This window comes from Vigna radiata, chromosome 7, assembly GCF_000741045.1.
Source record: "Vigna radiata var. radiata cultivar VC1973A chromosome 7, Vradiata_ver6, whole genome shotgun sequence".
Taxonomy (NCBI): domain Eukaryota; kingdom Viridiplantae; phylum Streptophyta; class Magnoliopsida; order Fabales; family Fabaceae; genus Vigna; species Vigna radiata.
The window spans coordinates 2,151,503-2,169,964 of record NC_028357.1 but is presented as its reverse complement, the minus strand read 5'-3'; the positions used below and the strand labels follow the sequence as shown (position 1 = coordinate 2,169,964).

General features: G+C 34.4%; 1 protein-coding gene across 1 annotated transcript; it reads left to right on the top strand.

Annotated features, from left to right (window-relative positions):
• Positions 1 to 975: 975 nt before the first annotated feature.
• On the top strand, positions 976 to 11,250 carry LOC106768278 (nucleolin). The gene is made up of 11 exons (XM_014653332.2): positions 976 to 1,262; positions 1,520 to 2,796; positions 2,888 to 2,977; positions 3,058 to 3,522; positions 9,483 to 9,597; positions 9,677 to 9,856; positions 9,960 to 10,201; positions 10,309 to 10,399; positions 10,496 to 10,548; positions 10,634 to 10,718; positions 10,805 to 11,250. The coding sequence occupies exons 1-10, from the start codon at positions 1,097 to 1,099 to the stop codon at positions 10,700 to 10,702; spliced, it is 2,748 nt and encodes a 915-aa protein (XP_014508818.1). The 5' UTR covers positions 976 to 1,096; the 3' UTR covers positions 10,703 to 10,718; positions 10,805 to 11,250.
• Positions 11,251 to 18,462: the final 7,212 nt, after the last annotated feature.

Below are 18,462 nucleotides of genomic sequence, written 5' to 3'. Positions count from 1 at the left end.
CTAAGTGAATGGAGGTTTTTGGGTGAACGACGATATCTCTCACCTCAGAAATCAAATTTTTGAATTCTAAAAATTTAAACCTGAAAAAAAAAACTCTCAAATTCTAAATTCATCTATTTTCATGTCATTTTTTTTAAAAGTGTCCAAATAGACTAATCACATGTAGACACATATCAAAGTTAAAAAGTTGTCAAAATTTAAAGTTAAAATATCACTGTCGCTTTACAAGTTAACTAACAACTCTCAGTATTAAAAAAGTATTTTCGAACTTTCAAAAAAAAATCAAATTTGATTTTATTAACTTTGAATGTGATAACTAAGTTGTATATCTTATGATTTAATGGATTACAATTTACTTTAATCCACGGAAACCGTTCAAACAAAATCACGCGCAAAACTGTAGCATTTTAATCTTTTAAAACACACTTTAAATATGTTTAAAAACACTCAAGATAATACTTTAAGTTATTTTTATCTATTAAGTGTTGTTTTACTCTATTATATTATATTATATATTTGAAAAAGATTAAATGATATTAACAAATTAAATTGTACTTTTAATTGACTAAATTTTTAATCATTGCAAACACAATAGAACCCTTGAATGTATTAAAAATAATTTTAATCTATTCAAGCATTACCTATTCACTCTCAAGACTTTAAAATACTTATATTACGCCTCAATTTAAGATAAACACTAAAATAAATGTTTAAACACTTGTATCATCTTCAATCTTTTCCAACCACAAAATTACTATAATATAATTATAATAAATTTAGAAAATCAAGCCTAATAAGAATAAATTCACACAATCGCGATAACATTTATGTTTTTCTACTAATTTACAGAAATACCAATATTAATTAAGAGTACATAAAAGTAAATCGACGCACGTAGTGTTAAGAAAATTAAAAATAAAACATTAAAATTACACGTAGACCGATAAGCAAAATTTAAGCAGCAAGATTATAAAAGGAAATTCTCGTCATTTTGAAGCATTGGAAACTGGTAACTTTACTTCAGTTCTGGTTACGTAGGTTTAGTTCTCGTTCATTGGATCAACGACGATTGATTCATTATTGAATAATTTCGACCATGAGAACACGAAATGCTGATCCCGCTTCCAAATCCGCAACCCCTAAGAAGACGCCACCGCCGAGGAAATCCCCTGCGGCGAAGCGCACACCCGCCACCAAAACCAGAAGCACAAAGAAGAAAGAGGTCTCACCCGCAACCGATTCCAAAACTGATCAATCTCCTGGTAAGCCTTTTTTTTTCTTCTGTTTCCGAAGCTTAGTATGAGAGGAAAGAAAATAAAGACTCAGACTGAAAACCCTATGTTCATGATTTCATGTCTGTTTCAACTATGACGTAGTAATTGGGGAATTCATGTTTTATTTTATGGTTTTGCTGTAATTTCAAGTTATTTATTTCTTTTAGGGCTGTCTTTGTTTGAGACTGTTGATTATTTTTCGGTGCTATTTTCTTAACCTTATCCCTGGGTGAAATTTATGACAGTGGAGCAGAAACCGGTAGCTAGTGGTAGCAGTACAAAAACTTCGAAAAAAAGGGCTCCAGGGAGACCTAGAGTTAAAGCAATTGATACTCCGAATTTGGAAGAACAACGTGAGGCAGTAGCTGATGAAACTCCTATTGAAGACAAAACCGAGGCTGCAGAAAAAGTGGAGGATGTTGAAGTTGCTGATACAACTAATATTGAGGTCGAGAAAGAGGGGGAACAAGGTGTTGGGTTTTCTGAAGAGAAGGAACAGAAGTGGATGGAAGTGGATGAACCTGTTGTTGAAAAGGGGAATGACATAATGGAAGTTGAAGTAACTGCTTCACAGGATGTTTCTGTTTCTTTTCAGCGACTACGACGGCCCATTATGGACCTCAATATATCTGCAGATAATGAAGATTGTATTGGTGAAAAGGAGGGAGAGAAAGCAAAGGAAGTGTTCAAAGATCAAGAGGGGGACAAAGGAAAGGAGAAGTTGAAAGAACAGGAAGGAGATGGAGGGAAGGAAGAGGTGAAAGTGCATGAAGGGGACAAAGGAGAGGAAGAGTTGAAAGAACTGGAAGGAGACAAAGGAATGGAAGAGTTGAAAGAACTGGATGGGGAGAAAGAAAAGGAAGAGTTGAAAGAACATGAAGGGCAGAAAGGTAAGGAGGAATTGCTAGAACGGGAAGGAGAGAAAGGTAAAGAAGAGACGATAGAACAAGAAGGACATAAAGTTCAGGTTGAATTGAAAGAACAGGAAGTAGAAAAAGGGAAGTTGAAAGAGCAGGATCCAGAGAAAGCAGAGGGAGAGGAAACAAACCTTTTTGGACATGAAGAGAACACTGAGTCGCTTGGTCTAGAAGTGAAAGCCCCGGTGCAAACAGAAGGTGCTAATCCCATTAAAGATGATGGTGAAGGACCCAAGAGTGGTAAAAAGTTAGATCTTCGAGGACAAGGGGAGGTGGAGCTTGCTGAAGAAGATCCGGAGGAAGATCCAGAAGAAGATCCAGAAGAACCTCTAGATGAAATTGGGACTTTGGAGGAGGAACATAGGGAATTGGAGGCCATTGCAAATCAGCGAAAGATTAAAAAAGAGCATGAGATCTTTGTTGGTGGGTTGGATCGTGATGCTACAGAGGAAGATCTGAGAAAGGTTTTCCAGAGGATGGGGGAGATACTTGAAGTCAGGTTGCATAAAAATTCTTCAACAAATAAAAACAAGGGCTATGCTTTTGTGAAGTTTGCTAATAAGGAGCATGCTAAGAAAGCTTTGTCTGAAATGAAGAACCCTGTTGTATGTTTATATTATATCTGATTGTTTTCTTCTTTGACTTTACAATCTTTTCTTTCTTTTGCGCTATGTTTTTACCGCCCATTGTTTACAGATACGTGGTAAACGGTGTGGCACTGCACCTAGTGAGGATAATGACACATTATTCTTGGGAAATATTTGCAATACTTGGACAAAAGAAGCTGTAAGTTTAGACATGTTTTTTCTGTTGCAAGTGTTTACTTCCCTGGCGTGTTAACTTATTTCTTAATATATGGGTGGCAGATTAGACAGAAGCTGAAGGACTATGGTATTGAAGGGGTTGAAAACATTACGCTTGTCCTAGATGTTCAACATGAGGGCTTGAGCCGGGGTTTTGCATTTGTAGAGTTCTCTTGTCATGCAGATGCCATGCTTGCATATAAGAGGCTTCAAAAGCCTGATGTTATCTTTGGCCATGCTGAACGAACTGCCAAGGTAGCCTTTGCTGAACCCATGCGTGAACCTGACCCAGAGATAATGGCACAGGTGAAGTCTGTGTTTATTAATGGTCTCCCTCCACACTGGGACGAAGATCATGTGAGGGAGCTATTCAAATCTTATGGTGAAATTGTAAGAATCGTCTTAGCACGGAATATGTCTACTGCTAAGAGGAAGGATTATGGATTTGTTGATTTTTTTACACACGAAGCTGCTGTAGCTTGTGTTGATGGTGTAAATAAATCAGAAATGGGTGATGCGGCATCAAAGGTATTCACTCTTGCTTTTTACTTGACCCTGAGTTTATATGCGTACAAAATTATTCTCATTTTTCAGTGGTTTCCCTTCTGCCGGTTTTTAGAACGTAGGGAATATCAACTTCAACTGCATTATTTTTAAACTATACTACCTCCCATCTTATTTTGTAGGCAAAAAAGAAAACACTTTTTTTGTTCTCAAATATAAGCAAATTTTAACTACTTTTACTTCATGTAATGATATTTTTCCTAAAATATCCTAACTTATAATGTTTGACTTTTCTTTCCAACATCATAATATTTATTTTTTATTTTAGAGGAAAGACATTTTAGGAAGAATATTAAGCAATTTGTTAAGTTTAATGTACTCCACTGGTTTTCTTAATATGTGTGAAGTTAGTTTTTTTGTTTATATACGAGAAGGAAGTAGTGTATTGGAAGAAATTTGCTTTCAATAATTTAGGTTTCAATTTATGTGTTAAAAACTCGAGCAGAGTCTATGTTCGTGTTTGGTTCAATTTATTTTGGAGAAATAATATTTGTTTAGACAGTTTTTGAAAAATAAGGGGTATTTCCTTAGAAATAGTATGAATCAAACGTGTGCCTTAACTCTTGCAACATTTATAGACGCGACTTATACTTGTATCAAGTTTACATCATACAAAATTGGCATTTAGAAAACCTAATGATCTAAAAGCTTTATTTTTATTTTTTTAATTTCTTTAACTTTTTTTTAATTAATGTTCAATTCTATTGAATTTTTTATTGTTTATTTCTTTTAAAATACTGTTAAAAAATATACAAGAATTAGAAAAATTTCATTATTTGTAATCAGTTTTTAGATTTTTTTATTAGTATTATATGTATGTGTGTGTGTGTGCATATATATATATATATATATATAGTTTGAATATCTTTTTGACATTTTTAAAAATTAAAAGTTTTAATTATGTGATTTTAATATTCTTTTATTTATAAAATAATTTTATGTAAATTAAATTAATTTGTGTACTTTCTTATAAATAGCTTAATTATTTTTTAATTATTTTTCCAGAAGATTTTTAGCTGGAAAGATATTTCCATGTAAAAAAAATAAAATTAAGAACTAGTTTATGATATTTTTTAAGATTTGATTTTCACTGTTAACTTAAAAGCTAATTTTGATGTTAAAAGAATAACTAGGAGAAACATAAACTGAGTAAATTCTTATGAGTTTGAGTCAAGTCTATGGAAGTGTTGCAAATTTTGGTAAACTTGAGTATGGCAACCTTGCTTGTTCTTAAATCTTTAGGAATCAATGCGTTCATCTTGCATCTTCTTAGGTCTCAAAGTCTTTTTGTTGGAATTGTTTAACTTTTTGAATTAGTTAGCTTGTTAGAATAGGTTAACTTCTCGTTTTTGTATTATCTATCTGTCGCATGTTTCAGTTGCTGATATCTTCATTGAATATCTCTGATGTAAGTATCCTTATAAATATATGACTAAGCTAAGATGATTCTTTTAGGCATTCATTCTATTTTCACTCTCAAGTTGGTGTGGGTTAACCCTGCATTGATTGTCAGTGTCTAATGAGTCTGTCATGGTTACCCTTGCTTTCTGCTCTGAGAAAAACCAGGTCATGTTTGTCTCGTCAAGCAACACAAAACCCCATGTCCACCATTGCTTTCTGCTGCCATTGCGGGCTGCTGTAGTTCTTTCCAACAAGCATCAAGTTTGGATCATCTTTTTATTTGACTCCAGAACCCAACTAACTCGAAGGACAATTCCTCCTCACGTGTCACCACATGCATTCTCTTTGAACGACTCACCTAGGTGCATGCTGTCCACATGCAGCCTTTTGGGAATGACATTGTGCTTCCATTGTTGCCTTCACTGACCTCTGTAGTCTCTATTCCAACTGCCTTTTTCTCATTTCACTCTCGGTTGGTGTTTAGATCCTCATGAACACGTTGAATGCTTATTTTTTACCCTTGTCTTCTCTTTCTCTGGTATGAAATGGAATCTGGACCTATCCACTCCTTGTATGGGTTCCCCACAATTACTTTAGGAAAGCTTAATGGTGAAAATCATCTATCTAGGCTTCCATTTGTTGAACTTTGGTTTTTGGCCACGGTTTCTATGATCACATGGAAGATGATTGCAAAATACCACTAACTAGACAAGGTTGGCCGGGGGAATAAGATAGATTTTCAGCTTTCTGCACTGTTATGGCAATCTATGGAACCCAATATATTGGAAATTGGAAACTCTTAGAGCATTCAAAGCTAGTAACTCCTTTTGGAAGAGGGCTAAAAGTATTTTTTGCAAATGGTATTTAATGCCTATATGATTTTGGTCATAAATTGGTATCTCAAACAAAATTACCACATGACTTCCTTTATCGCAAATGTCCAGTTAGTTGTTAAGGAGTTGAAGTTGTTCTCATAAGTTGATTCTTCAGAAGAGATTAAGAAGTTAGATAAGTTTTAGATGATTATGATCATTCGTGACATGAACCCATATTTTGATTATGTTCAAGACCAAATCTTAGTTGCTTAACCATAAACTCATGAATTTAAGAGTTTATTCGCCTGGTCTGAGTTGACTTGCTTGCAAATCTGTTTTTTAGTGGACTTAGATTAAACTTGGATCATACTTGGTAAACTTGGAGTAGGCTTACAAGTTCCAGTCATGTGAAGGGATCATGTTGTTTGGCCATGTGTTGCGTTTGGAATGCAGTGTTTCAAAATATGAAGGCACATTTCGTTCTTCAACTCTTATGTTCACACTCTTTCTTACATTTGCAATCTTCTTGAATAGTGCATCTTTTCCCACTATGTGTCACACATCTTCTCAGAACACCTTGTCACGTATGCTTAGCTACCATGTTGCATCTTCTTAGACCATCGTGCATGCTTTTTTGTTGTAGCTCTTCTCCGATTGCACCTCTCCTTTAACCGCTCCTCTTCTCTGTTTGTGTGCTTCGTTTCTGAAGTGTTAAGTTCCTTCTCTAGTTGCAAAATTTGTTCATTTTTGTTTCGTTGTTCAGTTTAACGGTATTGTCTTGTTCCTCTTTGCAACGTTTTATTTATTTGTTCAGTTAGTGTTTAGTTTTGTTTGATTCTTAACTTTTCTTATTCTTTCTATTTCATGGTTAGTTGTTCAGGATTTCAAAATGTCCAAAAGTGGATCTAGTTCAACTTCTTTTGATGCGAACGATGAGGCATCTTCACTTTGTAGACCTAGAAGACATTTTTCTGTTTAGTTACTTAATTGTTATTGCCTTAAGAACTTATGTTTTGGAATTGTATGGACTTATCTTTTTGGTGTAGTTTGAGCTTATACAATAGTCATTTGCATTACTAAACTCAGTTATTTTATAATTATGGAATTTTTGTCTTTTATTTTTGATTAGTTATAGTGTGTTGGTATGTATTATATCTATTTTTTTTCATATAACTTAGACTCTTGAGGGTCTACATAGCTCCCATGAGTCTGCTTAGACTTTGGAATTTGATAACCTTGCCTACTCTTGTTGGCAAAAATCTTCATGATTTTGATTAATCATTTGCCATGGTGTCTACTTGCGAAAGTGGAAATAGAGGAGGACGAAGTGGTCATGTATAATATAGTATTAGTAAGGGAATGGGCCGTGCTTAAGAAAACTATTTCTCTTTACATGGCTTCCTTGGCAAGACAACCGATGTCTCAAATATGAGTAGATTGAATCCAAGTTTTCTAATGAAGAGTAACATGAATAGTTAAGGTTAAAATCTAGCAGCCAAATACAATTTTCCACTTAGTCTAATCTGTCAACAACTTGCATTTCTCAAATCGTGAAAAGTCAAAGTCCATGCATACTTGATTTAGGTGTCTTTGATAATATTTTTGGTAATACTTGATTTCTTCCATTTTAGTATAGTATGAATCGGCTAATTGGCGAAGGATATGAATCTATAGAACTCTAACTTTTTGGCCCTAGATCCCCTACATTATGTTTTGTATCCCCATCTAAACTTTCGCGTGATTGCTTTGGTTATCCTTACTATCAAAATTGAAGAAAATGGTTCCCAACCTTAGCAAACTTAAAGTCAAAGAGGGAATCATGTCAATTAGGAAAGTGTGTTAAATCTTCCTTTTCCAAAAATACCTTAAACAAGATGTAAACTTGTCTTTTCTACAATTCATTCTGCAATTTGGGCTTCAAGTTGAGTAAGATCTTTGGGTTTCAATATTTTGTTACATTTATCAATGAAAATTTTCACTATTCTTGGGTTTATTTAATGAAAGATCAATCTAAACTATTGTCTTTAGTATCTTTCCTTAATGCAATAAAAAACCAGTTTGGCCAACTTATCAAAATTGAGCGATGATAATGCTCATCAGTAATTTTCTTTTGACTTTTCTACTCTTTTAAGTTCATATAATATTTTACATCAGTCCAGTTGATACACAAAAAGTAGACACTTAGTTGAAATTGCTTGTACGTTGTTGATTGGTACTAATATACCAGTTCATCACTGAGGTGATGCTATTCTTAGTTACTGCTTGCTTCCTCATAAATAGAATACCCCCTTCCTTTCTTAACAGTCACAGTCCCTATACTATTCTATTTCTTGATGAACCTTTATTTCATGTTTCTTCTATTTCTTTGTGTGTGTGTGTGTTGTTCATGATGTGTTCTTGGGGTTGGACAAACTCTACAAGAGTTATCAAATGTGTTTTCTTAGACTATTCTTGATGTCATTCTCCATAAACTAAAAATCATCGCATCTCTACAAGTGTTACCTTTTTAAAGGAAATTCCTTTCTTTCTCTTCACTTCAAGATGGTAGTTCGGCATAACAACTCTTACTTATCCCGTTCACTATTATAAGACGTGACTTGTCTTTTGTAGTTGGAGTGGTTTGTCAGCTTATATATGTTCCTTGTCTTGATCATTGGAATGAGGTTATTCACATCTTTAGATACCTTAGAAAGGCCCCAAAACAAGGATTGCTATATGAAGATATGGGAGATGCCCAGTTGATTGAGTATTGGGATGTTGATTGGGGACAAACTCCTATAGATAGGTGTTCCCTCCTAGATATTGTGTTTTCATTGGAGGCAATATTTATTTATTTTTGATAAAACAAGAAACAAAATGTTGTTGCTCATTTTAGTGCCAAAATTTAGTATAGAGTGATGATATCACTCATTTATGAACTCACAGGGATAAAACAATTCCTTTAGGAGCTAAGATTTTATGAAATTCAACAAATGAGCATGTATTATGATAACCAGGCAGCCATTCACATTGCTTCCAACCCTATATTTCATGAGATAACCAAACACATGGAAATTGATAGTCATTTTGTTAAAAAGAGTCGTCCAAGAAAATTTGAATGTAATTTGTCAACTCAACTATTAGCTTGCAAATATTTTGACTAAGTTCTTGAGACGTCAAGTTCAATTTATATGTTCTAAGCTTGATACATACAATTTGTATGTTCCAGCTTAAGGTTAAGTGTCATAATTGTTTAATTGATTTGAATTGGTTAGCTTGTTAGAATAGGATAATTTATCATTTTCCTTTTACCTACCTGTCACCCATGTTTAGGTTGCTTGTATCTTTTTTGACCGTCTCTAATGCAAGGATCCTCATAAATATAATTAACCAAGACATGATTTATCTCTTAAGCATTGTTTCTATTTTCATTCTCAAGTCTTTTAAATAGGTTTGTGAGGTAAATGTTACATTGTTCTCCTTTACATTACCAAACTTCAGTAGAGGTGCCATAGTTCTTAATGCACAGTTTTACCATTGTCCTCATCTTAAGGTTTTTTTATTTTTATTTTTATTTTTTATTTTTTATCTCTCTCCTATCCAAATTCTACAGTAGTGTGCCGAAAGTTGTTGTGTTTGATACTTTTTTGGACACACACTCCTCGGATATGCATTTGTCTCGTGCCCAAAACTGCTGAACTGTGTTCCAATTTTTCCAATGCTTTTCAGATAAAAGTGAGAGCTAGACTTTCAAACCCTCTGCCTAAAACACAGGCTGTCAAAGGTGGTATGTGTGGTGGGTTCCGAATTGGTCATGCTAGGAGTGCAGCCTTTTCAAGACCAGGTAATTTAGGTTTTTCTGACAATTAACTTGGAACCTTAGTTATCTTGTTGAATCCAGTATTAAAATTATCTAATCGCAGTCCCTACTAGAGGGAGGGGGTTTGGACGAGGAAGGCAGCCCTTCAACAACAGGGGAAATTTCAACAGGGATAAGAGTTTCTATCACGGTGGACACAGTCAAATTGGAAGAATGGGTTTTCGGGATGACCTTGATTTTAATATGCATCCAGATTTCCGACAAAGGCAATTTGGTCCACAAGGTTATTTATAGAGATCGTGCTATAGCTTCAGTTCAGGTTTATTTTTTCATGCTTTGGCGTGAAGGTTTGTGTGATATTAATATTTTACTATGTTGTAAATCAGGAGCTGTGAGGGGTGGACATTATGCTGGTACCCGAGCTGCTCCATTTGCTGGACCGACTAGACCTTATCATGACAGAGCATGGTATGGTATGCCTGATGGAGGTCCCAGTGAGCCTATTCCTCCAAGGAGGACCTACTCCCCTGGTGGACAATTTGACATGCCTTTTATGGGAAGACATTTTGATGATCCATATCTATATGATGACAATATGCATGGAATGAAACGTCCGTTTTATATGACTGTAAGATTTTATTTTTTTTAATGTGGTTGTATTTACTATCTTTTTGTTAATTCCATTCACAACTGGAAGATACTAATTAATTTGAATTTATTGTATTCGTGTTCAAGGACCCTGAATCTGATTACATGGGGCCTAATAGACTTCGTCCCCGATTGGATTATGCAGATCCTCCTATATTTCATGGAACTCGTCACCATGGTCGATACCTTTACTCTCTTTTTATCCTTAATCAATTGCTCGATATGGTGAATTATATTCTTGACAACCTTTTTCTTTTTAAATTCTTTTTTGTAGATTCTTTTGGGTCTGGCAGCGGACAGTACCCGCCTGACTACTATGCTTCCGATGTTAGTTAACATTGTCTAACCTATTTTTATTGTTCTTATAATTTAATTGTAATATTATTTACAAATTTTTCTTTGCACGTTACAGTACGGTAGAGGTTCATATTCATCTTATTATGGGGGTGATGGCTCACATGGACATGGATACTATTATTAATGTGATGAATCATTTGGTAAAGATTATTTTGTAGAATTTTACTTTCCAATTTTCTGCAGTGAATTCTCTTCTAATACTTTTTGGGCCTGTATTCTTGTTTAGGTGCATCTGGAATTGTGGGACAGACATCTTCAAATATAAGCTTGCTACTTGAGCATGCAATTCTGAAGTTGCATATTTATTTTACAGTCTTCTCTTACTCCTTTGCCACCTGGTTTGTTTCTTTAAATATCTATATGGATTTGGTCATAGGTGGTATAGACTAAATTGTTTAATGATTGTCGGGTAGGTGGTTGTCTTTCAGGTCCTGGAGTAAGGTATTAATAAGATTATATGGAATGGGCTAGTTTTTCTTGAACAACTTAGGTATGATGAGATCAGGGACTTGTATTTGAGGATGCTTTGTTGAATGAACAATATAAATCTGACTCGTCAAATATAACTTTGATGATCGGAAAGTTTAAAGGACTATTGGAAGAAAAAAACTTAGCCATGATGGATTTATCTTTTTATCAAGTGATAGACAAGGTTTGATATTTGAATATGCATATCGAGGCTCTTGTGGTTCTAATGGACGCCTTTGGAGAGTTTGCTACAGTTCACTTTCATTATTAGGAGCCAATAGTGATCTGAACTGAAAGCTTTACCATATTTTGGAGTTCTTTTGATTGGCTGGGATCCTTCAAGTATTTATTGATATCCATACATAAGCAGCCTTTTTATGGTGAACTTTATGCTTACCGAATTTACTGGAAGACTAGACTAGGGACTAAATACTGTGAAAGGCTGACTTTCATTTGGCATGGTGTTCATGGATAATGCTATGGTTATGGAGCAAATGATATATATTATTGGTTTGGTTCCTTGTGACGCCAAGTTATTACTAATTGGGGTTTCCTTGAGGAGATCTTCATACTAAGTAATTGCTGAAACATGTGAATCATCAATCAAATGGAACATTTTTGTAGTGAGATTATTAGGTTGCTTCTCTTGCTACAGTGTTTTTAGATTTTTTATATTAGTGTGAATAGGTGGACGTTTTATTGAAACGAATTGTGAAGCTCCAGTCATATGAAACTTTGGAAAAATGTTCTCTTTCTGTGGTTTTTTTTAGAACTTTTATTGTAGTGAATAGGTGATGGGTTCATAGTGATAGGATTGCTATGTAGCATGGACCAGTCCCTGTCTCTTGAATATTGAATGGTCAAGTTATGAAATATCTGAAAGTTTGAGGTGTAATACGATTTATTCTGAGCTCTACTAATTTGTTTAAAACCACAAAACTGGATTAAAGCAGTTAAAGATGCAATTTGTCATGGTTAACAGCTTTTAAGATATAGAATTGGATTGAAGATAGGTAGAATGCATGAAGATTTGGTTTCATGCATTCAATTTTTACAAGGATTTTCTTTGGGTGTTTTCTGTTTGTGACATTACATTGATGCCTGTCTTGTTCTGGAAGTGTCACTAGTGTTGTTTTCTGTTAGCTTGTTAGTTTTTAACTCCATTTTTTGGTCATAGTCTCTTCTTACATTCTGTTCTATGGTAAGCTACGGAACAGACAGGCGACAATTATGTATGTAACACGTTGGTATGCTTCCCCCATTTTCTGTTATCCTCTTGCTTTTACTTTATGTATAAAGCTTGTACTTATATTAAAATTATAGTTATTTATTTTTTTAAAAAATCTAACTTAAAAGAATATGTTGTTTGAAGAGAAAATTTTTAAAAAAGTTAAAATGATAGAAAAACTTATGAGAATAATTTAATTTCTTAAAATTAAAATATTTTAAATTTCACTTGAAGTGTAAGAGTTTAAGATTTTTTATGCTATTTTCTTCCCTTCATTTCGTTCGTTAGCTATTTTTATTAGGACATCATTAACTTAAACGAGTTATTGACTCTATCATCTTTTTACTGATATTATAGATTTCTTTCATATAAAAGACTAATGTGATAATTTTTTATCCGTAATCAGTGTAGTAACGTGTTATAGGGTAAACTGAAACTATGTTAAAGAAATTTATATTCAATACATAATTAGTATTTTGGTTATAATTAGGAATGATAACAGGTCGGGATGGAGTTTACTTGTAATTTGTAATTTGATTTGACAAAAAAATATTTATCTGTTATCTGATCCATTATTTATATGGATTTTTGGGTATTTTTAAATTTACGGATATCTACATGTATTTAAAAATTATATATTTTTATAAATTATTAAATAAAATTTAAATAGAATTAGAAAATATATAAAATATAATGTAAATTAAATTAAATATGAATTAAAATTTAATTTAAATTAAATTTAATCTTAGAAAATATAAATTAATGTTAATTTTAATTAAAATTGATTTAATAAAGTATAATTTTTATTTTATTTTTTATGGATAGAGGATATCTAGTGGATATTCACTATTCGGGGTTATAGATAGTAAATATGTGTAGGTATGAATTATTTTTCTGTTTATAATATTCGGAGGGTTGATTTAATTTATAATATTCAGAGGGTTGATTCAATGTGATTTTTTACCTTTTTTTTTTGTCTTTAATTCAATTCCTACTTCATTTGAAATTATTTAATATGCCAATTTTTTTTTGTTTTCTTCTTTCTCCACCTTTCTCCACCTTTCACCATCCTTTCTTCCTTTTTTTTCCTCTCTTCTCCACTGAGATTACCTTCCGCCATCATTTTTTGTTTCTTCCTTTCTGTTCTTCTGCACCACCATTCCACCACCCTTTTTTCCTTTCTCCAACTCCTCTATGCTAAAATAATTATTTTTATCAATTTTAATTGTTTTTTTTAAATTTAACCATTTTTTAAATTTAACTGTTTTTTAAAATTTAATCATTTTTAATCATAAAACTATCTAGAAAATAAATAAAAACCATTTATAAAAAATTTACGAAAAATATTTTAATTTTATAATTATAATTATAGTAATAACAATAATAATTATTTTAATTTTATAATTTTATTATCTTTTATTATCATAAAAAAAATCAGCACACAGTGAAAGATTTTTGTGCATGTGTTTTTATTAATTAAAAATAAACTTTATATTTTATTGTTAAACAAGACAAAGCATGCGGAACAGGAACCATTTTGTTATGGAAAAAAAAATTAATATTAAGATCTTTTATATGCATATATGAAAAGGCTTATTATCACATACACTGGGATTGTCTCATCAAGTCTTCTTCGTTTGTGCATATCAAATGCCAAAAATCTCACTTCAACCAGGTTTAACGCTTAGTTCTTTGAATAAGATATACTGAGAAAATCACTTACTCTTAAAATACAAATATTTTATTCATAATAAAATACTAATTGTTGAGTTATTCAAACAGACATAACAAACTGATATCACCTTTAAGTAAAACCCTTAAAATAATGAATTTGTGAATATTTTTTTTTTCTTTATCTAACTCATTTTTATCTAACATGAAATTTCAAGTTTTATACTTGAATTCCTCACATAAATTTAATTTTTCTTCAACGTCTTAATATTTCAATTTGGTTACTTTGCTACACAATCACTTCACTAGTATAAACAGAAAATGTTGACTTTTGTATATCGTGTATTAATATTTAAAATATAATTCTTAATGCGAACCAATATAAATAAATGACTTGTATATGTACAACGATTTCTTCTGTAATTATAAACATCTTAAATATTGCTAATAAAAAAAAGTTAAATGTTACCTATTAATTGTACTAAATATGTGCTCTGGGAGGCATATGTTATATGAGATTTTGACGAAAATGAATATCCATAACTGAATGACTATAAATTTCACTTATTATTAAATTCTGCAAGTATGTTAGATATGTTATGCATGGTTGAGGAATTCTATATACTTTTAGAAATATGTTTTTTTTATATTCATTTGATAATATCTTTTCTGTAAAAATACATAAATTTCCCAACGAAAAAGTAGAGTATGCAAAGTTACGTGTAATTTAATATTTTATTATACCCTAGTGTTCATATATTCACTTTTTTTTTTCCTTCACTCATAAGAAATAACACCTAATGCAGACAATTTTTTGCATACATATTCCGTCAGCAAATCCAAGTGACTTCTAAACACGAAAAGAAAGAAGTAGCTATGAAGACATAACGCAACCGAATACATGCTTAATGAAGATGGCACATCATCATACGCTTTCTTTTTACTCAAAAACTTAAAAGAATACAGCATTTAACAGTGAGAGATGCTGTTTGATATTTTTTTTTAAATATAAAATTTTTATGACTATTCTATAAAATTTATAATATATATTAGATAAATATAAATGTATGCCATGATAATTTAAGTGTTAAATTACATAAGTTGAAAGAATAATTGGGCAAGGTCAGGAGAGTCAAGTATTACTGCAGATGTTGAACACGGTCCAAATAATGTTCCAGATGTTTCAACTGATCGTCCTAAGAGGGTTATACGTAAGCCAATTTATCTTAGGAATTTTGTTGCCAAATGACGTGTCATCCCTTTAGGGAAACCGTTATCCATGTGAGGAAATATTAGCTGTGAGGAGTAGTGCTTATATAAAGCACCTTCTGTTAAGTGGTGGAGTAATAAAAAGAATATTTACGTGTCCTCTTCTGAAATTCTTCTCTGTCCTGATTTTCTTTCTAAACTATTCCATTCTCTATTTTTATCTTACAATTGGTGTTTTCATTGCATCTTACTCCCTGCATCCATGGCCGACTCACCTAACCCATTCACCTCCCTTGATCGCAAATTAGAACAAATCTTACTAGCCCAAGCCAATTTTTCCAACACCCTCATGCACATTGACAATCATACATCCCACCTTGAGAACCAACTCTCACTCACCCATAAACCTCCCCACAACCCTTACAGACCGATGAAATTGGACCTTCCGTCTTTTGATGGAACGGATCCCCTTGACTGGATCTTCAAAGCCAATCAATTCTTCACCTTCCACCAAACTCCACCAGAGCAACGCATTCAGCTCGCTTCCTTTTCCCTTGAAGGACAAGCCCTTGCTTGGTTTCAGTGGATGCACAACAACGGGTTACTCACATTGTGGGATTCTTTCCTCCGAGCGCTCGAGCTCCGATTTGCTCCCTCCAAATTTGAGGATCCCATCCCAACCTTGTGCAAGCTCTCTCAAACTCACTCCTTGCAAGACTACCTCTTTGAGTTTGAGAAACTCTCTAATAGGATCTCCGATTACCCTACCAGTTTTTATCTGAGTTGTTTTATCTCCGGGCTCAAACCCCACCTTCGACGAGAGGTCACGGTCCTTCATCTGTCAGACCTGAACCAAGTTATTGCGTTTTCCAAGCTACATGAGGACAAACACTCTAGCAACCCCCCATTCAACCGCTTCCCTCGCTCATATCCACCAAACAACCCACCACCACTTACCTCACCCAAACCATTGCCACCGCTCTTACCCACAACCCCCAATAAGCTACTCATCAAAAGATTAACAAAGACAAAAATGCAGGCAAGGAGACAGAAGAATTTATGCTACAACTGCGATGAATAGTATACGCGCGGGCATCGCTGTAAGTCTCAATTTCTCCTTCTAGTCTCCACCGAAGCAGATGATGACCCAAATACACCAAAAACCTGGGAAATAGATGACCCTTCTCCAAAATCAGGCTTCATCAATCTACGTGCACTTTCGGGTCAATGGGCCCCTCGCACCCTGCGTCTGACGGGATCCATTAACGGGTACAAAGTCCAAGTTTTGGTGGATAATGGAGCTACACACAATTTCATACAAAGTAGGGTGGCTCATTTCCTTCAGCTCCAACATGAGCCCACTTCAAGTCCTTTGAGAGTAATGGTCGGTAATAATGATTTTCTTCCTTGCTCTACTTTTTGCCCTAAGTCCTAACTCCAATTGGCCTCTTTAAAATTTTCCATTGATTTGTATCCGTTAGAATTGTCTGGTACTGATATTGTATTAGGGGTTCATTGGTTGACTCAAGTAAGCCCTTTTGTGATGGACTACCACAACCCTTTTATGAGATTTATGTGGGAAGGTTAATTGGTGGAATTGAAAGGAGAAACAAGCCCAACTCTGAGCCCAATTTCTGTTCAGCAATTACGGAGATTGCAACAAACAAATACTGTTGAGGCCCTTTTCCAACTCATGCTCGAGCCTACATGCTCACCATCTTTACACTCTTACTCTGCCACCACATCCACAACCTTTTCTTCCCCTGCCAACACTATTACACAAACTCCCACCTTTGATCACCTTCACCTTCAAGCTCTCCTCCACAAGTACTCCTCTCTTTTTCACCCATCAACCTCCTTACCACCCTCAAGACCCACAAATCACCGCATTACACTACATCCAAATACCTCGCCAATTTTAGTACGACCATACCAGGGCAATTCTACCATATTGGTTGTTGTAGACAGGTTCTCAAAGGCTACACACTTTGGCATATTACCCAGGTCTTTCTCAGCCTCCAAAGTGGCAGACCTATTCGTGCACATGATCTGTAAATTGAACGGCCTTTCCAAGAGCTTAATTTTTGATCGAGACCTTGTGTTTCTTAGCCATTTTTGGCGAGAGCTCTTCCGCTTAAGTGGTACCAAGTTACAAATGTCTACAGCTTACCATCCTTAGTTCGATGGCCAAACTGAGGTCATTAACAAGGTCCTACAACAATATCTTCGCTACTTCGTTCATCACAAGCCATCACTATGGGGCAAATTTCTTCCATGGGCCGAATGGTGCTTCAACACCACAATTAATGCTTCCATAAAGATGACCCCATCCAAAGTCATATATGGTCACCCACCACCATCTATTCCCCAAGCTCTTTCTTCTGACACTTCAAACGCTATTGTCCAGTTTGAATTACAATCTATAGCTGACATCATCCGTAAACTCAACAACAACCTCCAAAAGGCACAAGCAGATATTAAGCCATGGGCCGACAAAAATCGTCGCGATCTCCAATTCCAACTTGGAGATTGGGTTTATTTTTGTCTTCGCCCTCACTGTCAGGTTTCAGTGGCTAGCCATTCCCAGGGCAGGTTACAGAAACAATTTTTTGGTCCTTTCCAGGTCTTGGAACAGATTGGACAAGTTGCTTACAAATTAGAGCTCCCTTCAACTGTCAAAATCCATAATGTCTTTCCATAAGCCTTGTTAGACCACACAAGGGAAATCCCCCAACAACATCTTCCAAACTTCCCTTGGAATTCAATGATAATCAGCCTATATTGGAACTCATAGCTATTCTGAACACTAAGCCAGGTTCTGACTTAGTCTTGGTGCAATGGAGGGGTCTTCCACCAGAAGATGCTACGTGGGAACCATGGGGAGTTCTGAAAGAGCAATTCCACCTTGAGGACAAGGTGCTTCTCCATCTGGAGGGAGATGAAAGAATCATTGGGCAAGATGAGGACAACCCAAGTACTACTGCAGATGTTAAACACGGCCCAAATAATGTTCCAGATGCTTCCATTGATCGTCCTAAGAGGGTTATACGTCAGCCAATTTATCTTAGGGATTTTGTTGCCAAATGATGTGCCATCCCTTTAGGGGAAACCATTATCCATGTGAGGGAATATTAGTTGTGAGGAGTAGTGCTTATATAAAGCACCTTCTGTTAAGCGGTGGAGTAATAAAAAGAATATTTACGTGTCCTCTTCTGAAATTGTTCTCTGTCCTGCTTTTCTTTCTAGACTATTCCATTTTCTGTTTTTATCTTACATAAGTTCTGACAAGTGATAGGTGTTGGGTGTGT

Excerpts from the sequence above, each read along its gene's own strand:
- LOC106768278 (XM_014653332.2), top strand. The coding sequence starts at position 1,097 with ATGAGAACACGAAATGCTGATCCCGCTTCCAAATCCGCAACCCCTAAG. Across the intron at positions 2,797-2,887 it reads CTGAAATGAAGAACCCTGTT|ATACGTGGTAAACGGTGTGG; the intron begins GTATGTTTATAT and ends CATTGTTTACAG. Across the intron at positions 9,598-9,676 it reads TGCAGCCTTTTCAAGACCAG|TCCCTACTAGAGGGAGGGGG; the intron begins GTAATTTAGGTT and ends ATCTAATCGCAG.